This window comes from Bemisia tabaci, chromosome 1, assembly GCF_918797505.1.
Source record: "Bemisia tabaci chromosome 1, PGI_BMITA_v3".
NCBI classification, from domain to species: Eukaryota; Metazoa; Arthropoda; class Insecta; order Hemiptera; family Aleyrodidae; genus Bemisia; species Bemisia tabaci.
The window spans coordinates 72,070,097-72,091,992 of record NC_092793.1 but is presented as its reverse complement, the minus strand read 5'-3'; the positions used below and the strand labels follow the sequence as shown (position 1 = coordinate 72,091,992).

The following is a 21,896-nucleotide window of genomic DNA, read 5'->3' as shown; positions in this document are numbered from 1 at the left end:
CCATTAATAAAATAGGTATACTTTAATCTTTAAAAATAAAAAGCAGTACAGAGTGTTTCTGCAAAGTTCTAAAAATTGACATGCCCGACCAGAAATAAACTTCCTGAGAAAAAAAAAGAAAATGAAAATCTGCACTACGATCAGTTCTTACAACATTATTTATTTTCGTTTAAAAGTATTAAAATATAAATTTAACAAGAATAAAAAAAATGGATGGAAAAATAAGTTATCAGATTGATAATATAATAATTTAAAGTGACAACACAACAGATAACATTCAAAGACACTTTTTTTCACTTTTAAAATATTTTTTTTTTTTAATTTTTTTTTTTTTTTTTTTTTTAATAGTAACTAAATATAACAACAATAGTTCTCAAGAAAATGACGAAGAAGCCATTTTAAGCACAGCTTTCTTAGATAAATTTGAAGACAAAGAATGAGTTTAGTAGTTGAGTCAATTTTCCTGAATTTTAAAAAGGACCTTTTGGTAGAGGACAAGGATTACTATTATAAAAATAGTGAACACTTGCCAGGGTGGTATGCAGAGGCAGAGCTAGTTAAGGTGAAACCAATGACAGAAGACATCTTTTATAATCTCCAGAAGTTTCAGACTGAAATCAGATAGAAAAAAACAATATGAGCACACAAGGTAGCAATATAATCAACTCTAATTTTTAGTGAGCTAGGCAGGAAATAAAATAATATTGTGTCCTAGAACCATTATTATTACATCCTGTCAAATGAATTACAGTGAAGCAAAGTTTGATTCTCACCATTCCTGACAATCAGTATTTTCACTGATTTAAAATATGTACTATGATGCTAGAAGTCAACAGGTAATTCAAGAAAAGCAGTGCAGCTAAGCAGTTTCAAACCGCTTGTTCAAGAGGCTGGGCCTAAGTTGTCTCTTCTAAACTAAATTAACTCCTTACTGCTGTGGTTCAAAGTTGCATGTTTTCATTATGCACGTTGCCAAGAAAGCCGAGATGGCATCCAAAAATATCCTTCCCAACGTTGGTACACTTTCAACCACTTGTTCGCTCCACCGTGATCCATAATCCTTGCAGCCATGCATTGATAACAGTTTTACAAATTATAAATCACAGCAGAGAGAATATACATTTGAAAGTATACACACACCAGGAGTGGTAGGTATTTTGAGATGGCATCATGGAGTTTCCAGTGAGCGCATTTAGGTGAAAGCTTAAAGGACGCAACTTTAAACTACTTTTGCTTGACTTAATATCCTTTAAAATAAATCTGGGGGAATTCCTGGGTATTAAATACATCCTCTCTACTTTTCAAAAATGCAAGAAGTAAAAATTGCTCGACAAGCTCACCTCATTCACTCTGAAATAAATAAAAAAAGCAATTGCAAAAAGGAATTACACACTTCCGGTTTACTTACCTCAATGGCTGCTTCAAGGGTTTTATTGTAGCGACTCTGGAACGCGTTCTTTATGTCATACAAGTCAATCTCACTTCGGAAGACAACAATGCGAATGAGGGCTCTATCACGAGTGCCAGCTCCGGCCATGCAGTCATGCAATCTCTCTGCAAAGAACCCATACTTATCTCGGACACTCTTCACTGTAACAAGCAACAAAAGGGTAAGTCTAAATAGCAGAAAAATATAAAATGATTTTGAATTGAAGTGTAAATTCTCCAAACTTAATAAATTATAGGATGATGAGATATAATCCATTTCTCTTTCCCAGCTTTCCTTCACAATCTTAGTGAAAAGACAGAACAGGTCAAATTTAGCTGCAGAGAATTTCAATTAAAAGAGTTCTACAGCAATCCAAAACAGGTACGGTAATGCTCTGATCATCTAAGAATATGAGACAAGGGCTGCTTCGGATGCTGAAAAAGTCGGATAATTGAAAACACCAAATAAGACTGAAAAGTGCCATTTCAGGCTCCAGTTGTGACCAAAAAGTATGTACAAGCTTCGCCAATTCTGTATAATATTTGTAAAACGTGGTCATTTGATTAGAAAAAATAATAAAAAAAACCCACATATCTACAATTCTTGCCCAAAAAACCAGTTTTCATCTGCCAGCTATCTAAATTTTGACCGAAGACTCAATTATGACTGCGTTGAATGGCCGAACATCCGATAATCGGTGGTCGGATGATCTAGGCTTTACTGAATGACAAAAGGACCATGTCCCTATCACCCTGATTAAAATATAACATTGAAGATGACCGCTTACCAATGGCTAGGAGACCATTTTCGATATCTCCACTGAACTCGTTTTTGATGGCTTTATCGATATCATGGCCGGTCAGACGATGATATTCAGCGAATATCTGATGGAGCTGAGGATAGCTACGGGAACAAAGGATAGCGTTGAATGTTGATTCATCAGTGCCCAGTTGTAATTCACCTAGACGGACAAAATAGAATGAAATAACACCGTATATTGAATGATCGACGGAGTTTGAGATGTAAGAACAGGATGTCTACCAGTTTAAAAAAACTAAAATTGGGGACATTCGGGGACTTTTAGGGGTGTTTTTTCAAGAAAATCGGTGACTTTTTTCCCCTGAAATAGTAAGAGAAAGGGAGCTAGTTAGAGCATTAAAAGCCGTATTTTATACGAATAATTTTATAAGTCATGTTAAACCGATGAAAACATACAAAAAACCAAGCGCCACTTCAGTTTTTTTATTCCTGGTTATACCGCTCCGCCGCGGCTGCTGGGAAAATTTGAAAATGCCAGTGTTTGGGATGATTTTTGTCCTTTTTTGGGGACCTGAACAAGAAAATTGGGGAGTTTCAGGGATATCGGGACACCCTTCCAAAATCGGGGACATTGGGGACTTTCGGGGACCAGTAGACACCCTGATGAAACATTATACTTCATTACAAATTTTCATTTTCATTTAATTTGGAAAATGGTGTCCAGGTTAGCACTTCTCTTTAATTCGATAGACAGGATATAAAGATGTGAAAGCTCTCCTACGTTAGGCCAATTCTTTCCTTTGAACAACAAATCACAGTCTGTTCCAAGATGCTATTGATAAAAGCTATTCTTCCATCTTAACCAATTGCCTTTAACTCCTGACTACAGGGTTGCCAAAGAATTTAGAAAATGAAATTCCCTAACATTTCCCTGATTCCTCCGATACATGTAGAAACTTCTCACCGGCGCAACCCACTGGTCAACTTGAAAATGGACAGGCCATGAGAAAAGATTTCATATAAGAGAGAGGCGGTCAGGAAATGCTTAGAGATTACAAAATGTCACAGAAAAGTGGATAATTTAAAAGAGGACAGGAAAAAATGGAGGATTTTAGAGACCGAAGAATTTGAGATAAGAAGGGATTTCAAAAAGAGAGGACAAAGAAATTTTTGTAAACATAGTTAGTTAATTTAAAAAAATTTTTAGCTGGTACTATCAGAATTTTAGTGGCTGAAGAAACTTTTTTTGTAGAAATTTGAACTTCCCTTACAACCGAAAAATAAATGGTATACATACCAGCACGTAGCAGACTTTGCGCATCATGAAAAGCAGCTTGGTTGTCAATCATCATATTTTCATTCCTGTTCCCCTAATGTGAAAAAAAAAAAAATGATTATTCCATGATTTGTAGTTAAAAAAATGGAACAGATGACAGTTCATACTGCACATTATGAAAATTTAAATTAAAAAACAATTCCTGGGTTATGTGGGGGTAAAGCTTACAAAATATCAAAAATCCTAGTAGCAAAGAGCAAATTTCTTTCCTTCTGGAAATTTTTATGCTTAATCAAGTATCAATATGATGGATACTAGATAACAGTATATATGCCCAGATATATGACCAATTCTTAATTGGATCCTTCATTCATGAAAGGACCCAGGCGCCAAAAACTCATACGCCTTGTTTCCTTGATGACTTTCAAGGCTCATAGGTTTTTGGCAATTGGGCCCTTTCGTAAATAAATTCGTAGTAAGAAAAATCTATCATGAGAGATCAATACATCTGCAGGGATTTTCTCTTGTAATCAGAACTAAAAATGCTAATTATAAGGAAGAAATTTAAAATTGATTAGATGATCAAAGGAAACGTTTTATTTAGTTGAGACTTCCTAAAAGGCATTATGTATTTCTCGCTGAGTTTGCTACCTATAAATTGAAAGATCAACATAATAAGTAGGACTGCGTTGTCTGTTTATAACTATCAAAGGGCAACATGGGGTGCTTTGCCACATAAAGTAGAAGAGACGGAAAAAAAAAATTATACCTGGCACAGAGATGTGAGTAATCTGCGGAAGGATCCTGATGTTTCTCCTCTTAGGTCACTTTCCAGAGGTTTGCCATATTCTGAGAGGAAATTACAAACAAAACAATTAATTAGATACATGATATTCAGACACGCATACTTCTTAAAGTAGTGCAGCTCAAACAAATAAGTTCACGCTCTTTCAGGGTGTGACCGAAGATTAACTGTCTTCAGTTTTACATTGAACGTATATAAAAGAATCAAGATGGCGGATCTCCTATCTCACTTTACAAATGCATAAACTTATTCTGTGTGGACTCCAACAAGAGCATTAATTAGGAGAGTAAATTTTGTCAAGAAGGTGCTTAAGTAAGTTCCTGACGAGGTATTTCAAGATATACACCCAAGAGTTTAGGTCATTTTGTTCCAAAAACGAGGGTAACTTAGATTTTCTTCCAATGAGTAATTTTGACCCCCAAACGTTTCAGATGGAAGCTTTTAATCGCTCTTTATCAAAAAAAATTAGGCACTATCACACCTATCACAAATGCAAAAAGTATAATACAGCATGCAGATATTCTAAACAAATTTAGTACGAAAACCTAAATTTAGGAGGCTGGTAGATTTCTTTGAACTGATTGTTGATATATTCATCCCTTTAAGCGGAAAAGGGATAATGCTAAAATAAGGGTAGCAGATATCCCAGAGTGTTTGGCTGATTAATTGCCAAAAAACAGTCTTTTCCAAAAGATTAAGCACCCATCCCCGATTTTATTACCAATACTTAGGAATTCCCACCTTCCCACAAATGACATTTCCCCATTCCCTCATAATGATCCATTTATCAACCTACAAAAATAATAGTTGAGGTCAAATAGCTTTAACAGACCTTTATAGATCTGAGCCAATGATACCGCAATAAGATAGAGCATGAATATTAGTTTGGCTAACTTACTTTTCTCGTATGCTTGCTTGATGGCGTAGATTTCAGCGTTGCTTGCAGTGCAAACTATTTCAATTATGGTCTCCTCATTTGTGCCAATTCCTTCCATGGCATAATGCAGTTCTTTTGCCAGAAATTCAGGGAGAGGAGTCATGAGAGCTTTCAGTATGTCCTCAAATTTTCCACTTGTCTCGCTTTTCAGATCAGCTAACAAATCCTAAAAACAATGATAAAATTCTTAGTTCTGAATGAAAGAAATTAGGAGAGATACACAAAAATAAAAACGTTATTGAACATTTATCCAAGTAATCCAAATAGTTTAAATGCAAAATTCTTATTATTTATAACTGCTGAAAAAACTTACTTATTTTAAAATCTCAAAATTTATAATTTTTAGGAGCTAGGAGTGAAAAGAAGTGTGACATCACAAGTCAACCGTCATTTTGAGCTAAGCAGCAAAATTCGTACAGTTACTTGCAGGGTATCGATGAAATAAATTGCAGGTTATAAGTTAATACAAATCTTTCTACTACCGGATGCTTCCAAGATATTGAGAAAAACAATATGTAATATGTACCGTTTGTTCCTAGTTATTTGCATCAATTAATTAGTGGCTAACTTAAATTGGTACTATTTTTTGCAAAAATAAAATCTTTTTGCATTCTCATGTACATAGGCAATATGAAAACGGAATATTTTTCCAAATTTCTTATTCATCATCCTCCAAGATGATGAAAAATCCTGAAAACGAAGCTGTGAAATGCAACCCCATTTCAAACGTACAGTGTAAGTGAGATCACAAAGTGTTTTTATTGTCATCATTAACATGCTTATGACGGAGATCATTAACAAGCTTATGACTGAAAACAATTTACTTTTCAGTGCTGCTATTTTGATGTAATTTTTTGCCTTCTTACTTCGATACTACATAGGTGTGGTTTTGAACTCCGATGAGAAAATTTACTTGAGATGAGCGAGTATTAGCAGCAAACCTATTATAAATACCAAGCAGGAGCTTCGTACTTACTTTGCCATACAATGATTTGAAATGAACGGCTATTTCTTGTCGTTGTGCATTGGTCCTATTGGTTAAAACTCTGATGATGGCCTTTTCATCAGTGCCAATTCCTTTCATTGCTTTTCTTAAAACTTCAGCATCTGCTCGGGGATCAAAAGGCACAGCTGGACGGACGGTGGGTGTCCCACTCTGAAAACATCGAAGAGATGACAATGAGTATCGTGGGCAGACGGTTTTTACAGTCAATCACTATCATCAATATTTCAGCTTCTACCATATTTTTGCTCTCTTTATCCTCCATTGCCTAAAATTGGGTGTGCCTACTTGAGTGATAAAAATCTTTCGCAAGGCCTGACGAAATCCTTCAACTGAATCCAGTACTGCAGATAGAAGAGACACTTAGAAATAGTCAATCAAATAAGGCTATTCTTCCAGGTACATAAAATTTTAGGTTTGTTGGTTCCCCAATTAAAAAATGTTAAATTTATGTGAGCCAAACTGAAAACCAACCACGTATTAAAGATTAAAAAAATAGATAAAAAACAGAGATGATCAAAATTAAAATATAAATGCAACCATGAAGTATTCCAATTTAAAATGATAATTAAAGAAAGAGTTCCAAAAATCGATTTGAGCACCATCACAGTATGACCTCTCTCTATGATAAAACTGAAAGGGGACAGTGGAGCCACTGTTCCATAATATGGTCCGTCCGAAAATATAAATTTTTGCAGGACATAATTTATGATCAGCCTTTAAAACTGAGGAATTCAACTCCAACAGTTTTATCTGATACTCAATTTCAATGAAGGATTAAATTTATGATGAAGAAAAAATTATTAGTGGGTTCTGTGATGAAAATGAAGAACATATGAAATTAGAAAAGCAGGTCTGGATTATCTGCAGTATTTAATTCAGTGATATCTTGCCGAATATTAGCAGAAAGAACATAAAAGAATTTTGTGAATGACTTCATTGAAGAAGAGTGCACAAGTTATGAAAATGGAATAAGTTCCTAGCCAATATTGTTTCGATAAGGAATAATTTTTATAAGTGTAAGGGTGCGAGGGGTTTTATAAATTAGGTAACTTGTTAGGTTTTTTTAGGATACACAGATGAAATTATTTTCGCAGGTTTAGTTGTTTCCACAACAATCAGCAAGAAGTCGACACCTTTTTATTGTTTCATTTTGTCATGAGAAAAGTTGCACACGATGTGAACTCTTCTTAGTAAGACAGAAGAAACTCTAAGAATCAAAACCAGTATTGTCTACAGCAACAGCTATCAACCAGTCAGTGATGAAGGTAGTATTTTTGGTGTTAGCACTCATAAATGAGGAAATTATGAATTATGCTGTTATTCATTACGTTGAATCAACCATGAATGGATGCCACAATCAGTTCTTTTTGTGACACTAGGCATTTTTTCATACAATTTATTCAATTAATGAGAATGTAATATTTTTGTGTTGATGGAGAGACAAAACTCAAGGTTTTTTCCTTTTCCAAAATTGATCACGCCTTAATTCTTACTTTTCAGAGAGAAGAATTCAACCGCTTTTGTTGACAAGAAAAATCCCACTAGAGCTGGATACTCGAAAAAGATTTTTTTTGCCTTCTAAATTTTGCTTCAGGAGAGCAACATCTCCGTGTATAGATACTTTGTCCTACCCCCCTGATCCATTCTTTAGGTCCCTATAGCACAAGTGCAAAAATTTTGCTATCTATCTTATGTCTGTTCAAAATAAACAAATGCTCCAGACAGAGGTACTACTTAAGACTATACAAAACTGAGTAGTAATCCTACCAACTTGCCGAAACATACTTTAGACTGGAATTTCTTTCGGATTCTAGCTGTTACATTTAAAATTTAACGTAATCTGCCTCTATTCTGTTATCATAAATGCAATATAGATTGAGAATTAATTGTCTAGATAATGCAAAAGATGACCATTTGCATGAAATTCCTATCGCAGATAGACTTTTAATTATCATTGAAAGAGGTCAGGCATGGCTAAAGAAATTAAGATAAGATTAATTCACAAAAAAGGTATGTTTCTGAGAGGGGCTTCTCACCTTCATCAATTGACCATGAGGTTGATAAGCTGCACCAGTGCTTTGAGTTGGATAGGGGCGATTAGGAGGTTGTGACGAGTGATTGGAGGGGTACGGGACTGTAGCCGGACAGTATTGGCTCGCGGAATGACCAGAAGGGGCGTATTGATTCTGCGAGGGATACCCTGGATTAGAGGGGGGATAAGCTGCAGGGTTTGACTGGTGTGAAAACTGATTCGTAGGGTAAGGAGACGAGTTAGAAGGGTAGGGAGATGGGTTAGAGGGATAGGAAGATGGGTTAGAGGGGTAGGGAGATGGGTTGGAGGGGTAGGGAGATGGGTTGGTAGGATAAGAGCTTGCTGGGCATTGAGCGGGGGTGGATGGGTACTGTGCAGAGGTGGGGTATGGGGGTTGACTGTGTGTTCCTGAGGTTGGATAGGGAGCAGGATTAGACGGATTAGGAGGATAGGGATGAGGATTGTTTGTAGATGGATATCCTTGGGGTGCAGCTGACCCATACATGGGGTAACTTAGACCAATAGTTGCATGTTCCGGAGGCATATAATTCTGAGACTGCCCTGAGGAACCCTTTAACAATCAAAAACGAGTGGAAAGATTCAAAAAAACTTGATTACAAAAATTTAATGTTTAGCTTAGGATCAACTGTGTGTTCAGAATGTCACCTAAATCCTCCTCAAGAAAATCTACCATTAGACAAGTTTTGAGGTTCTTCCATAGAAATTTATTAGGAGAGGAAACAAAATAAAAAGCCACACTCATTTCATAACTGATATTGGCATCAATGATCCCTACATTCAGAGAAAATAACGACTTGTCGGTCATTTAGCTTTAATTGGACAATTTTAACGTTTAGAGTGCAAGTCATTGGTAAGCAATTACTTGTCAGAGAGTGAATTTACCTCTTGTTTCAAACAAATGCAGCAGGTTCATATAATGTAACTTTCAAAGTTTCCTAGAGGGCAGATGGCTTATGTGGGTCCCTGTATGAAACTAAAAATGCCACTATATAAACTTGCTAACCTTCCTTTCCCTTTACTCTTTATCTTCATCCCACTCCCCAATAATTAGAAAAAAAGTTCCTGAAAGAACAGACAACGGATTTACTTGAGCTACACATAGGATTCAGAAGGAATGAGCACCAACTAATGTTTTGCCACCTACAGGGCAACTTGATTTTCTGTAGGTATTCATTTACTTTAAAATTCATGTTTCAATGGAATTTCAAAAATAAACATCTGGATTCCAAACTTCAGTATGTTTGCTGCAGAGACTTGTTAAAAATTGTTGCCATAATTTTAAGTATTGTTCAAAGACCATTAGCTTGAAGAATAGCTCCAGAAAAACTTGTATACAATAATTTTAAAAAAAAATTAGTGGCCTTGGGACAATTTTTTTGCTTGTCACCTCTGATTTCTAAATTGGGCTCCTTGGGAATATTCATACAAAAGAAAACCAACAAGTCATTGTCAAGAGGTAGTGAAGCCATAGAAGATTGTTTCAGTCAAGTGGAAGAACTAAGGGATCATACAAGATGAGTCTAATTATAAACAGAGCTCCTTTACTTGGACAGATTCAACATTCCTGCACTAACCAAAGGCGAGGAAAAGAAAAAAATCCCAATTTTTGTAAACAGTAAAATATTAAGGACGAATTTCCTTCAAAAGTCAAAAGGAAACTCAGCGATACTTACAGATTTAAATCTGACTTTTCTCCAAGTTTTTGCCTACTTTTATGCTACATTGTATTCAGTATGTGCCTGCAAGATACCATTATGAAGGCAAAAATAATTTTGATGTACCTAGCTTAGATTTTTTAGAATATATGAAAGCAAGGAGGCTTTGATAATATGGCATCATTTCAGCCAAATCTTAAGAAGGCAAGGAAGGAGGAAAATTTGCTGGGGGAGGGGGAGGGAGGCTTGTTCAAAGAATGCCTTGAAAAATTGATTAAAACTGACTAAAACTGATCCCAAAGTAAGGTTACCTTTAAAAATTCAGAAGAAACAGGGGCAATTGCCCCCCCCCCCCATCCCCCTGATGTGACCCACCCTGGTGTATGGAATGATAACCCCACTTTGGAAACTTAGGTGTGCACCTGCTGGATTCTGTGCACTCTTAGGTTCAAATTTGTCTGAGAAATTCCATTTAAATTTTCAAAATTAACTACACTAATATGGGAGGGGAAGGGGGAGAGAATCAAACATAAATTAGAGCAGAAACTACTAGGTTTTGATGCCAAAACTTTTAAAGATGGAATTGTTTAAGCTTTTTGCCGGGACAATTTTTGTCTGTAAATGCAGGCAAAAACTCAATGAATATTTGAGTCAAATAAATACCTGCATTATTATGCATTTGGTGGTAATTAATAGTGCCTGAATTAATCTGGGTGTCAATTATTTCCTGCTGGATTATTTAGTGATGTATGATAGTTCACTACCTACAAGTTTTCTTTCTTATCATTTTTTTCAAAAGTTGAATGCTGAATTATGAGACTACTTACTGAACATTAAGTTCATACATGCAATGAAGATGACCTCCTGACAAATGTCAACTAAATATTTTGTAGGTAAATGGGGGGAGGGATACTAAAAATAATGAAATTTGTAATGGTAGATGTCAATTTCATCTAGGAAAAAGATCTTAGGGAGATCATTAAATACTATCAACATGGAAACCATGAGTTTTTGGTGTTTGTTGCGTTAAATATCTAAATTAATGGACAGAAATGAGAAATAGAAATTGAGGTTAAGCAAAAATTAGGATGTGCCTGGTTAGTGAGAAATTCAATAGTGAGTTTTCAAATAACCTGAGATAAATGAAGAGTTAAAAAGAGAAAACTTTAATTTTAAACTTGTTAGAGCAGTGGCATTTGTCAACAAATGTGGCAAAAAATGTTGGGACATCATGACCAAAACCAATTCCAATCTGTATGTATTACATCAATAACACATATTTCCTGAGTCTCGCAAACAATTTGATGTTAGATTTTTCGAGGCGTGGAAAATAAATCCACAAAAATATGTTATAAAATAGTACCTGATGGTATGGATAGTTCGGGTAGCTCATTTTCGACCAAGAAACACTCAAATTCAAAAAATTGAATTATTTACGACTGAAACGACGAAGAACACTGCTGGCGAACGAAATTAGCTGAACACTGAACGGTCGTAAAAGTGCAGCGGATAACTTATCAACCAACTAGAAAAGATAGCGTTGAGCGGTAACGGTAAAACGAAAGTGAAACCGACGCATATGGTTGTCTAGCGGATGGCACGGAGCGAAATGTTGAGCGAATTGAGAAACAAGAGTTGCGATTGCCGAATGATGGTATGCAAGCTTTCGACAAGTTACGAGGACGGCGACAAGGCGTAGCGCCGCGGTGTATCAACCAATCACAGAGCGCAGCGGAAAACAGCATTGCTTAAAAGACTCAAAAACAAATAAATCCAACGTCTCACCTGATTAGAGAATGGGATATTTTTCGCAAAATTTGACACCTACGTCAGTGAGTCAGTCGGCGGCATTCCCACTGCGCAAGGCAGTCTCACGAGACGAAAATCAGCGCTGCCAAGCATAGTAAAAAAATAAACAAAATTTTCGGTTTCGATCTCGGTTGACCTTCCACATGACAATGCTGCCAACATTAGGACGTCACCTGTTGGCGCCTACGGCTAATGACATCACATCTGCAGAAAGGGAGGTGGGCACGGAACCACGTCAGCGACTGCTCTTGAAAATCGTAATTTGTTGCAATGAAAATTGTTCCCAGACGTCACGAACCATATCAGTGAATCATAACACTCTCTAACAATAGGACAAGCTACCCTCCTCCAGTCTTCTAATTTTATCTCTTCGATCAGATGAATCATGAATGATGCGGATCTCTCGTGGCGAGAGGGCATCATTGCAGCCAAATATTAGGAGGGGAGGGGAGTTATTCGGCGGAAGTAAACATTCCACGAGGGAGGGGCAAAAAGTCAAAAAATTTTTTGAACACCATAGAATTTATCAAATGTGACTCGAATAGTGCCCTTCTTAATTTAATCATTTTTTTAACACAGTTCGCTTGAATGGGAGTTGAATGAGACTCAGCATACTCGCGAGTTTTTCCCGAAAATCTTCAAGTATGGTCAATAATGTACCATCATGAAATTCCTAAACTTTAGTTACTCTTTTCTTTAATTTTCGATTTGATAAAGTACTTAAAGCTCCCTATCTTCGAAAAACAACAACATACGAATGCAATGCAATGAGTGACACGATTTGTTATCACAAGCGGAAAAATTGAAGGCGCGCCAGGATATCAAGGATCTGGATACAATTATTCGTGTTCTCTGGATGTGCGTATTGCATACACAAAAAATGCAGGCGCTTTGGTTTTCTTAGGTGCAACATACTGCGGTGACCGTTGCGTTGGTTCCAAGGGTTGACTATGAATTTACAACCTTACTATTACATCCTCGAAATTCGGACGAGTCGTGTAGCACCTAGTACCATGGCAGCGTTGCCATGAGGTGCAAGTGTCCGCAAATCATCTGCCGAAATCAGTTCAATCATTCGGCATTGCGAATGTCAATATCGCAAATCATGACCGATGAAATGTCCGGCCTTAGCGCTTCGCATTTGTCCGTCTTCAAAATCTTATTTTATCAGAATTAGTATCGAAGACTATGAAAAGCCAGGGAAAAGCCGGGAATTTTTTGTTCAAAGTATCTAAAAACTTAAGGAATTTTTCAATCCAAGAAAGCTTGTCACGCTGCTAACACGATAGGTCACAATTCCGCTCGTTTTTGCCGAAAACGGTTCGCAAATGAATTATTTGGCGACGCTCTCCCATGGATAGATTCTAAATAATTAATAGGATACGCTTTTTACACGATTCAAAGTAAATTAAATGAGCAGATTCAGAAGTAAATTGTATGATGTTGCGCAATTGCAGAATCGTGTTTGGATGGTTTAAGCTGAGGGATTAGCAAAATATAATACGATATGTTTTAACATCAAGTTTCTACGTCTATTAAAGATAAGATAAGATTACTTTATTTTTGCCCTTTGTGGGTTTGTAAATGAGGTTTAACAAGCGCATAACAAAATTGGTTTCCTTTTCATTTGAGGAATTAAAAGATTTTAAAAGCATTAACAGTTACCGAGCATGAAAAAATCTTAAAAACTAAGAGCTTATTTGTTTACAAAAAGAAGTAAGAGCATTCCGAAATTCAGAGAGATGCGAACGTTTCGGAGATTGAGGCCGTTGACGCGTAATTACCGCATGAATAGTCTCCAGTTTACTTATGTATTTATCGTTAATTTGCTTGCTTCTTTCTTTTAACTTGATTAAATACACAAACCGCCTACAGTGAGTGACACATTTTGTTATCGCAAGAATGATTTTGTTGCCGCCCATGGGCCGCCAGTATTTTGCCGCCCCCTTCTCATTCGTTTTGAAACATCAATAAAAACCATCAAGTGAACGTGCCGGAGGGGGAGGGGTGCATAAGACGCGTTTACCTACTCGTGTTGGATACATTTTTTTGCGAAAGCCCTGTCGACACTTCTAGCAAAATTTCACGGAACTTTGCGCGAAAGTTAAGTCCCGTAAACCTATCTCTGTGTGGACAAGGTCCTCCATTTAAAAGAAATGAACCAAAAAAGTATGAAAGAACAAACATAAATGTGGTTTAATAATTTTAACTTCCGCCGCCGCGCGCCCGCTGAGCGCACTGTGTTTGGTGCAATGCATGAAGTATTCATGCAGTCTTGTAGGCGCCATGCGTTTCACGCCAACCGCTCCTGACCGCACTGTGTTTGGCGCAATGGGTGAAGTATTCATGTAGTCTTGTAGGCGCTAATATGTGTCACATGCCGACCTCCGGCCGCGCCGAGGGCTTGTCCTTTTCATCTTAAGTCCTCGTCATCATTCCTCTCTGCGCTGAGCTCCAGGCCAAATTGCGTGTTTAGTTCCTCTCTTAACTCAACTAATTAAAGATGCTGTCTCTTTTATCACCGAAAAACGACAGCATTGACAAATGACTATACTCTCAGGAAGATTTTGTCCCCATTTCTCATTGATAATTTTTTTTTTCTGAATCCGATTTTTTTTATACCTACATTTAAAAACATTGCAAAATTTACCGCCATGGGCCGCGGCCCGTGTGTCCACCCCCCTAATCCGGCCCTGGCAAGCGGAGAAAATTGAGAGCGCTCCAGCCTCTTCAATGGCTAGGGATGCTACTATTCGTGTTCTCGAGGTGTCCCTGGTGCATACGCAAAAAATTGCGGGCGCTTTGGTTTTCTAAGGTACAACATACGGCTGCGGTTGTTAAATCTCAAGGGTTTTCTACGTTGCGTTTACTATCGTGTTTACTGACATGATATCCTCGAAGTTCGAATGAGCCATGTTGCATCACGGCAGTATTGCCAAGTGGTGCAAAGATTCCTACAACAATATTTCCGCAACGGAATCGCAGATATCAATCCCTCGAATTACTACCGATAAAATTTCCGTGATTTGCTTCATTTGGCGACGCTGTCGTGGTACTACACGAACACGACTCATCCGAATTTTGAGGATTTCATCGTATACACATGATTGTAAATGCAACAACGTAGAAAACCCTTGAGAATTAACAACCGCAGCGATACATTGTGCCAAAGAAAACCAGAGCGCCCGCAATTTTTTGCGTATGCAACACGGACATCCCGAGGACACGAATAGTTGCATCCACACCTAGCCATTGAAGGGCCGCTGCGTCTTCAAGAGTTTCTCATCGGATTCTCGGATAATTATTGCGCGGATTGCAAACGCAGCCCTTGAAAAATCATAGACATTTTATAGAAAATGAAATTAAAGTGAGATTTCCTTTTTACGTATCTCTCTGTGACACGCTTAGCGTTTGGCACTGTCGCACCATGGGCGAAATTCGACCCCCATCCTACTTTCCATATCACATCGAACGATTTGAATTTATCGTGACCGATAAGTCCTACAGCCGAAGTTGGCAATTAGGTACTAAAAGCGGAGAAATTTTGGGGAATTTTCGCACGGACCACTTGACGTCGCGCCGCACCGCACCTCAGAGCTCAGGATGAAAATTCACATTAGACACCGCACCGTGGGACGTCCGACTTAACGCGACAATCACGTCGCACACCTTTTTCCGCCTGGGGTCAACGATCGAGTGGAATCGAGAGGGATGGTCGGACCGCAAAATTCATAATAATAATGGTGCAGTTTCATGCCAAAAACGATCAAAACGAAAAATGTAGGGGGATAATCCGCAAACAGGTGCGGGGGGGGAGGGGGTGTCATTGTTTTCGGCTTTTGGAGTTCGCTCTACCGGGCAGCAAGTTACACTCACAGCTAGAATGAAAACTGAATTTTTGATGGAATTTCTGAAGAGATGTGAACATCAACGGTGATTCATAATTCTCAAAAAATAACTTTCTGTGTTACGTCCCAGGTACTTGTCCCATCTTTATTGGGTTGGGTCCTAGTTATGTGGACCGAGTATCAATTTTTTCAGGAAAGTTTGTGAGAGCATTGTACTTTTACTCTGAGTCTGACATGTACAATAGCATCACACTATTTCCAGGCAATATCATTTCTTGATGGAAGAAGCTTTTCCAAATTTTCATATGAAGCATTCTAAAACATTCTCCAGTTGGCATTGGAGGGAGCTCTCTACCAGCTGGGTCTCCAGGGAGGACAAACATGCTACTTCCTTTAGCAAACAGCTAATTTGAGGGTCAATTCTTGTTTAATGGTTACCAGAAAAGAAAATGAAATAATCAGGAGGTGGAAGGGGGGGGGGGGTATCTCGATGGTATAAGCTTACATTTTTGGGGTAAAACAGGGTGGGGGTAAGAAAGTCTCTAAGCCTTGGTTGAATGCTCTTTGTTTTTGGGTACAAAACAACTGAGTAAGGTAAGACTTATGAAGAAAGGTCAGGTAGTACTTATGAAGATTGGTCAGGTAATACTTAAGATTCCTTGAAAAGAGGAAAAAGAAGAGAATTTTTGGTGAGGTTCTAGCCTTTTTTTAAATCCCAATAAGTACATCACTTGTGACTAACAAAAGCTGATCGATGGCCAATGCAAAATCAACAAGTAACTCGAATGAGCCAAACGCTGCAGAAAAATTTCCTAAAATTCAGAAAAATAGTGGCAAGTGAAAACTCTCATTAGGTAGCCTTTTCTATCAGAATTTAGAATGGATGAACAAACTGAACACATTTCGTTGATATGGCTTGATAACTTCGATTCTTCACTGTTCAAACTGAGAAGTGTCGAAGTGAAAGTGAGGTAATGATTCGGAGTATCAAGTTTTGTAAATTGAATCAGAAATAATTACTTTCCAACTAGTTTTTGATTGTTCAAAGGCAAATAAAATACAAGTATTTAAATAGATATCAATGGTAAAACAACAAAACCACATACGTCAATTTGTAAAATTTCAGACTCACTGTCTTGATTTACTTTGTTGAAGCTTGAATTTGAAGAAATCGAATCAAATTAAAACAATTTTACTCAATTAAGTTTGCCTTCTCAAGAATGGTCCTGAGGATTTCGAAAGAAAAGTTTCAATATTGTTCTCTCAAAAAATTAAGTTTACATGGATGTTTTTCAGAAACCAAGATCAAAATATGTGACTCCATAATATTTTACCATTGATATACAACAGATGAAAACAAAAAAATACTCACAAGGGGATACGGAACATAGCCTTCATAGTAACTGCCAAATTGTTGAGGTTCGGCATAATGTGGGGGTTCTGCATACTGCTGAGGTTCTGTGTAATGCTGCCCAGAATGAATTGGGACTGGTATGGGCGTTGGAATGTAATGAGCACCTACATTTTTAGCTTTGACCTTTCCATGACTACCACCGCTGCTGCTACTGCTGCTACTACTGGAGCTGCTGCTTCCACTTTTCTTATTTTTCAGCTCTTTGATGACATAATCATAGGAGACATGGCTTGGATTCCCTGGTGTCTGAATTTCTAAATCTGCCACATCTTCCACGACTGCTTGAAGAGCTTCTTCGTAAACTTCACCTACTGAGTCAGAAACTTCCTCGATAATGAATTCCTGCACTGTTCCATGATCAATATCTTCTTCATAGTTGCTGTAATGAGCACCTTCATAGTCTTCATATCTGTCCTCTTCTTCGTCACTAGAAGAACTGCTGCTTGAGGAACTGCTCGATTCACTTGAAGAGTGATTCTCTGTAACGGAAAGTTTTGAAATAATTATATATATGCTTGGACATTAGATCAGTTGCACATGATATCAAGTCCTAGAGAATGCTTATGAAAATTTCAATTGAAAACTCCCATCATATTTTATCAGCTTGGAATAAATGCAAAGCTAGAAGCTGATACAGGTTTGAAGGGAATAAGCTAAGGACTTTTTTTTATCCGAACTGCAGAGGATCGCTATGTAATGCATCACTTTTTTATCCTGTTCCCCTGGCACGTTTCGTGTGTTCTAGTGGGACGCTTGGACCGCTCTTCCGAGGTGGGTAGAGGCCGCGGTTGGGCAGGTTGAACCAGCCCGAACCACTACCATCGTGTTTCATACGTTTCACGGATAAAAAAAAAACCCTCTAGGAGTGCAGGAAGTTCCAAATTTTCCCTCAAATTCAATTGGCGTTTGAGTAAAACGGAGTTAAAGTTTGCCAGCCAGTGCGTCTTTGGCCAGTGCTGATGCCAAGCTAAGGTGATTCGATGGACGCCATATTTTGTGTCAAAACGACAAGCGATATATCGCATTAATTGGTTCCATTTTTTCAGCTTCTCGTCATTTTTCTCGAATTTTGAGATCGCAATTCTGTTGTTAGGAGACTAAAGAATTCTCTTACTTATCAATTTTGACAAACAAATTCAACGTAATATAGGCGTGGTTTTTTCAGAGGGAAAATACCACATTCAAGTGTACTTTCAATATCAGTATCGAATGCGATATTTTTCTTTTCCTTTGGCATGTTGAATTCGTTTGTCAAAATTGGTAAGAGAACTCTTCAGTCTCCTGACAACAGAATTGCGATCTCAAAATTTGAGAAAAATGACGAGTGGCTGAAAAATGGAACCAACCAATCCAATATAGTGCGTGACATTCTGACACAAAACAGAGCGTCCATCGAATCACCTTAATAGAAAAATTAATTTTACAGAAAAATTCAGGAAAAATTATTTCAGAAACATTCCGCCATCAAAAACTGAAATTCTATTTTATAAGTACATCAATCAGAGAATTACTTGGATCTCCAAAAATCATTTAATGATTAAAAAAATCACAGACTGAGTCCCCTCAAGATTAGTCGGCAGTTAATTTTTTTTCCAAAATTTGGTGTCTCAGTTTCTCTCCAATTAAATTCAACATATCCTCAGGTAGCTCCATTCTCCCTTGGTTCTCTTTGTTTATAGTTTTGTCTATCAATTTCATTTGGACCGCGTTTAACAGAAAGGAACCAAGCCACGTCAGCTATTGCCCAATTTCTCTGGGCAATTTAATTTTTTACGAGGGAACATTTGTGCGGATTCCTTTGAAAATTTGATGGAATTTGCTTTGCACTATGCAGAAAATTCACTGAAATTTGCTCAAAAATCTGCACGACCGTTTTCATATAAAGAATTAAATTCTTTGATTAAATTTGGTAACAGCTGATGTGGCTTGGTCCCTTTCTGCTTAACGCAATCCATTTATCAGCCCGCTAAGCAGAATTTTCCTACTGACTTCTAAAAGGACGCCCCATGCTGCACCTGGCACCGGCCACAGCAGTCATAAACATTGCTAAAAAACAGGACGACAAGAGCACCTTCACTTTTCTAGAGAGAACATTCCGACAAAGGACACATTGGACATGGAAAAATAGGTGCAAGGTTAAATTTACTCATTTATCATCAAGGCAAACATTTTAAAAGACCATGAGGACACTTACGATCAAAATCTTCATCGTGTTCGACACAGAGTAGATCAAAATTTTCTTCTGATTTAGCCATGGTAGACGAGAGACAGCTGAATGCTGTTGTTGAGGGATGACAACGTAGCGGGAATGAAATGATACTAATGAGTCACTACACTCACAGAATATACCGGCGCCGCCGGTGGTAATGAGGATAACGGGACTAACAATAAAGTAGGTGCAATCTGGATGTTTCCACCTGTACACAGTGGCAAGAAGCGGCGAAGTTCATAACGGAACTCCTGAAAACCATTGTTATCATCAACCGCACAAGATTCAAATTGAGCTTCACTTCACTTACAGTTATAAAATTAAATAGAAATCACAGGAACGCGAATTATTTGGACGGTTAATTATGGAAGTATGTAAACAAAACAAGAGATAAAACCAAACATGCGCGACGTTTGATAAAATATGGCGGTGGTCAGGGTTCACAGGTCAAATAACCTGGCAACCTGGCCTATTGTTTTGAAATCCAATAAAATAACTGTTACTGTAGACAGTGCTCCAATCAAAAACAGTGTTACAGACTTGCCAACATGGCATTGCCTGATTACACATTAAAATAATTTTGGCCTATGGCAAAGTAACTTTAAAAAACTAAGAATGTTATCAATTAACTTTCATTTGGCAACTAAGTTTTACTTTCATGTAATGCACTCTTGGCAACACTGTCTCCTTTTCAAACAAAAAGACCGGGATATTTAAAATGACGCTCTTTAACTTCGCGAGCGCAAAAAACATGAAGAGCACACGGCTCCCATTATTACCATGTCACGCGAGCTTGAAAACTTCTGCGACTAAAGTTCTCCCAGATTTAATTAAGCGTTGAGAGAAATACCAGAATCAAGATGGTGAATCTTCAGTTTCTATTTAACGCATGGTGTTCAAATTTTATCAATGGTGAAACTACTAAACTATGGATCTTGTTAGCAGTTTTTGCAGTGTTCGAAAATTGCCACTCATACTTTCCTTTTTCATGAGTATACCGCTCAACATTTTAGCGCGAAATTTTTACAGAATATTGGTGACAGATCAAAGAAAATTCATACGAAATTTTGAGTAACATTTAAGTAACGTTTGACAGGAGAATTGAAATGTATGTCAAAGCAAGATATAAGTCTGGTATTTTCATTGTTGCTATGCCTGCAGCAGGTGGTCGAATAAAAGAGGATGTTCCATTGGCCCTTTTACGCATTCATCTTTTCGTGATTGGCACAGCAATCATCACTGCGTATTCTGTGCGATACATTTAAAAACAGCATAACCATTGTTCTAAATCCCCTTTACAAGGAAAGAGAACGAAGGTCAATGTTTCAAAATTTGAGTATATCCACAAATAGAGCTGATTTATATCTTGTTTCAAAAGATTGAAGGTCCGAAAAAATCAGTGTAAGGACATAATGTTGATTTAAAAAATACCACTGGGTACCAAGTTTTACTTTTTCATAATTTGAAGATACAGTTTTGGAGATTTTTTGGCAATGTTTAATGGCAAAAACAAAATAGAGACCAGTTTTTTGGAGATTATACACCTAAATAGGACTGTGTTGAGCAGGTAGGAACCAAGCAACATCAGCTATTGTCAAAAACTGGGCAATTTGATTTTTTGCATGAAAACACAATTGTGCGGATTTTATTTGTGCAAATTTCAGTGAATTTTCTCAATAGTGCAAGGCAAAAATTTTCAAAAGAATCTGTACAAACGTTCTCTTGTAAAAAATTAAATTACCCAGTTAAATTTGGCAATGGCTGATGTGGCTCCTTTCTGCTAAACACGGTCCAATCATCTAGGGGTGTCAGTGTTTACAACTCCCTCTCAAAGCTTCATATTATTAGAGGATTCAAGGATTTTTTGATTCCGATAATAGATGAATGACTAATCATTCAATTTTTTTTCCCATTAATTATTGGAAGTCACGATTTTCATGAGGACAAAATATAAGTATTTCCTATCAAATCAGCAATAATGAAGACAGAGGAGACGAAAGGATCTTCAGTTTTAAAGCTTAAAATTCTTACAGAAGCCATATTTTTAGTGATCATCTGCTTCTTTCTCAGCTGTTGATTTTAACATTTCTATTGTGTCTCAGCATTTTTGTTGCTGAAGCTTTTAGATCAAGATAAGATGAAACAAATTTGATCTGCAAAATTTGCAAGATTTTGCTAAAAAAACGAAATTGAATGCATTTGACCTGTAGCTAGTTCATGTAGCAAGAAGAATTAAAAGTTCTCATTCTCTAACTTATGATGCCTCTCTTGAAGCAGGAAAATCTATGCTTTCAGACTTGATCACACTAAAAGGATGGTTTATTTTTCTTTCCATGGAATTAAATAAAGCAGTGCAGATACATAATTCATCTATGAATGGCTGATTGTGAAAACTGCCCAGCTTGGAAAGTAAACATTTCCCAGGAATTAGAATTAGAACGAACATTATTTGTTGAATCAAAAAGTCTTTTGGGGCATGTCCTTTAACTACTGTACAAAGACTAACAGGCAATACTTCACCTTTTTTTTCTCTTTTTTTTTTTTTAGGGAAAATAAATATGAATTAAAACCCTTGAGTTTGATATTTTATCTAATTTCCAAGTTGGGTGGTCTTGAAACAAAAAGTTCAATATTTTGAATGCTGAAAGTCACGGTTCATAAATTTATCTCTGTGCAGGTTCAAGCGATCTTGAGTG

General features: G+C 37.3%; 1 protein-coding gene across 3 annotated transcripts; it reads right to left on the bottom strand.

The window, feature by feature from the left end:
* Positions 1-140: 140 nt before the first annotated feature.
* Positions 141-19,548, bottom strand: LOC109033186 (annexin B9). Of its 3 annotated transcripts, none has more exons than XM_019045674.2 (9): positions 19,186-19,548; positions 16,950-17,470; positions 6,183-6,362; positions 5,168-5,372; positions 4,234-4,313; positions 3,486-3,558; positions 2,217-2,390; positions 1,409-1,590; positions 141-611 (listed from the first exon to the last, which is right to left on the bottom strand). In XM_019045674.2, the coding sequence occupies exons 1-9, from the start codon at positions 19,244-19,246 to the stop codon at positions 558-560; spliced, it is 1,530 nt and encodes a 509-aa protein (XP_018901219.2). In that variant the 5' UTR covers positions 19,247-19,548; the 3' UTR covers positions 141-557. The 3 variants fall into 3 exon arrangements, with proteins under 3 accessions (XP_018901219.2, XP_018901218.2, XP_018901220.1); XM_019045673.2 differs by lacking the exons at positions 16,950-17,470; positions 19,186-19,548 and adding exons at positions 8,249-8,815; positions 11,284-11,596; XM_019045675.2 differs by lacking the exons at positions 16,950-17,470; positions 19,186-19,548 and adding an exon at positions 11,284-11,587.
* Between the last annotated feature and the right edge of the window lie 2,348 nt (positions 19,549-21,896).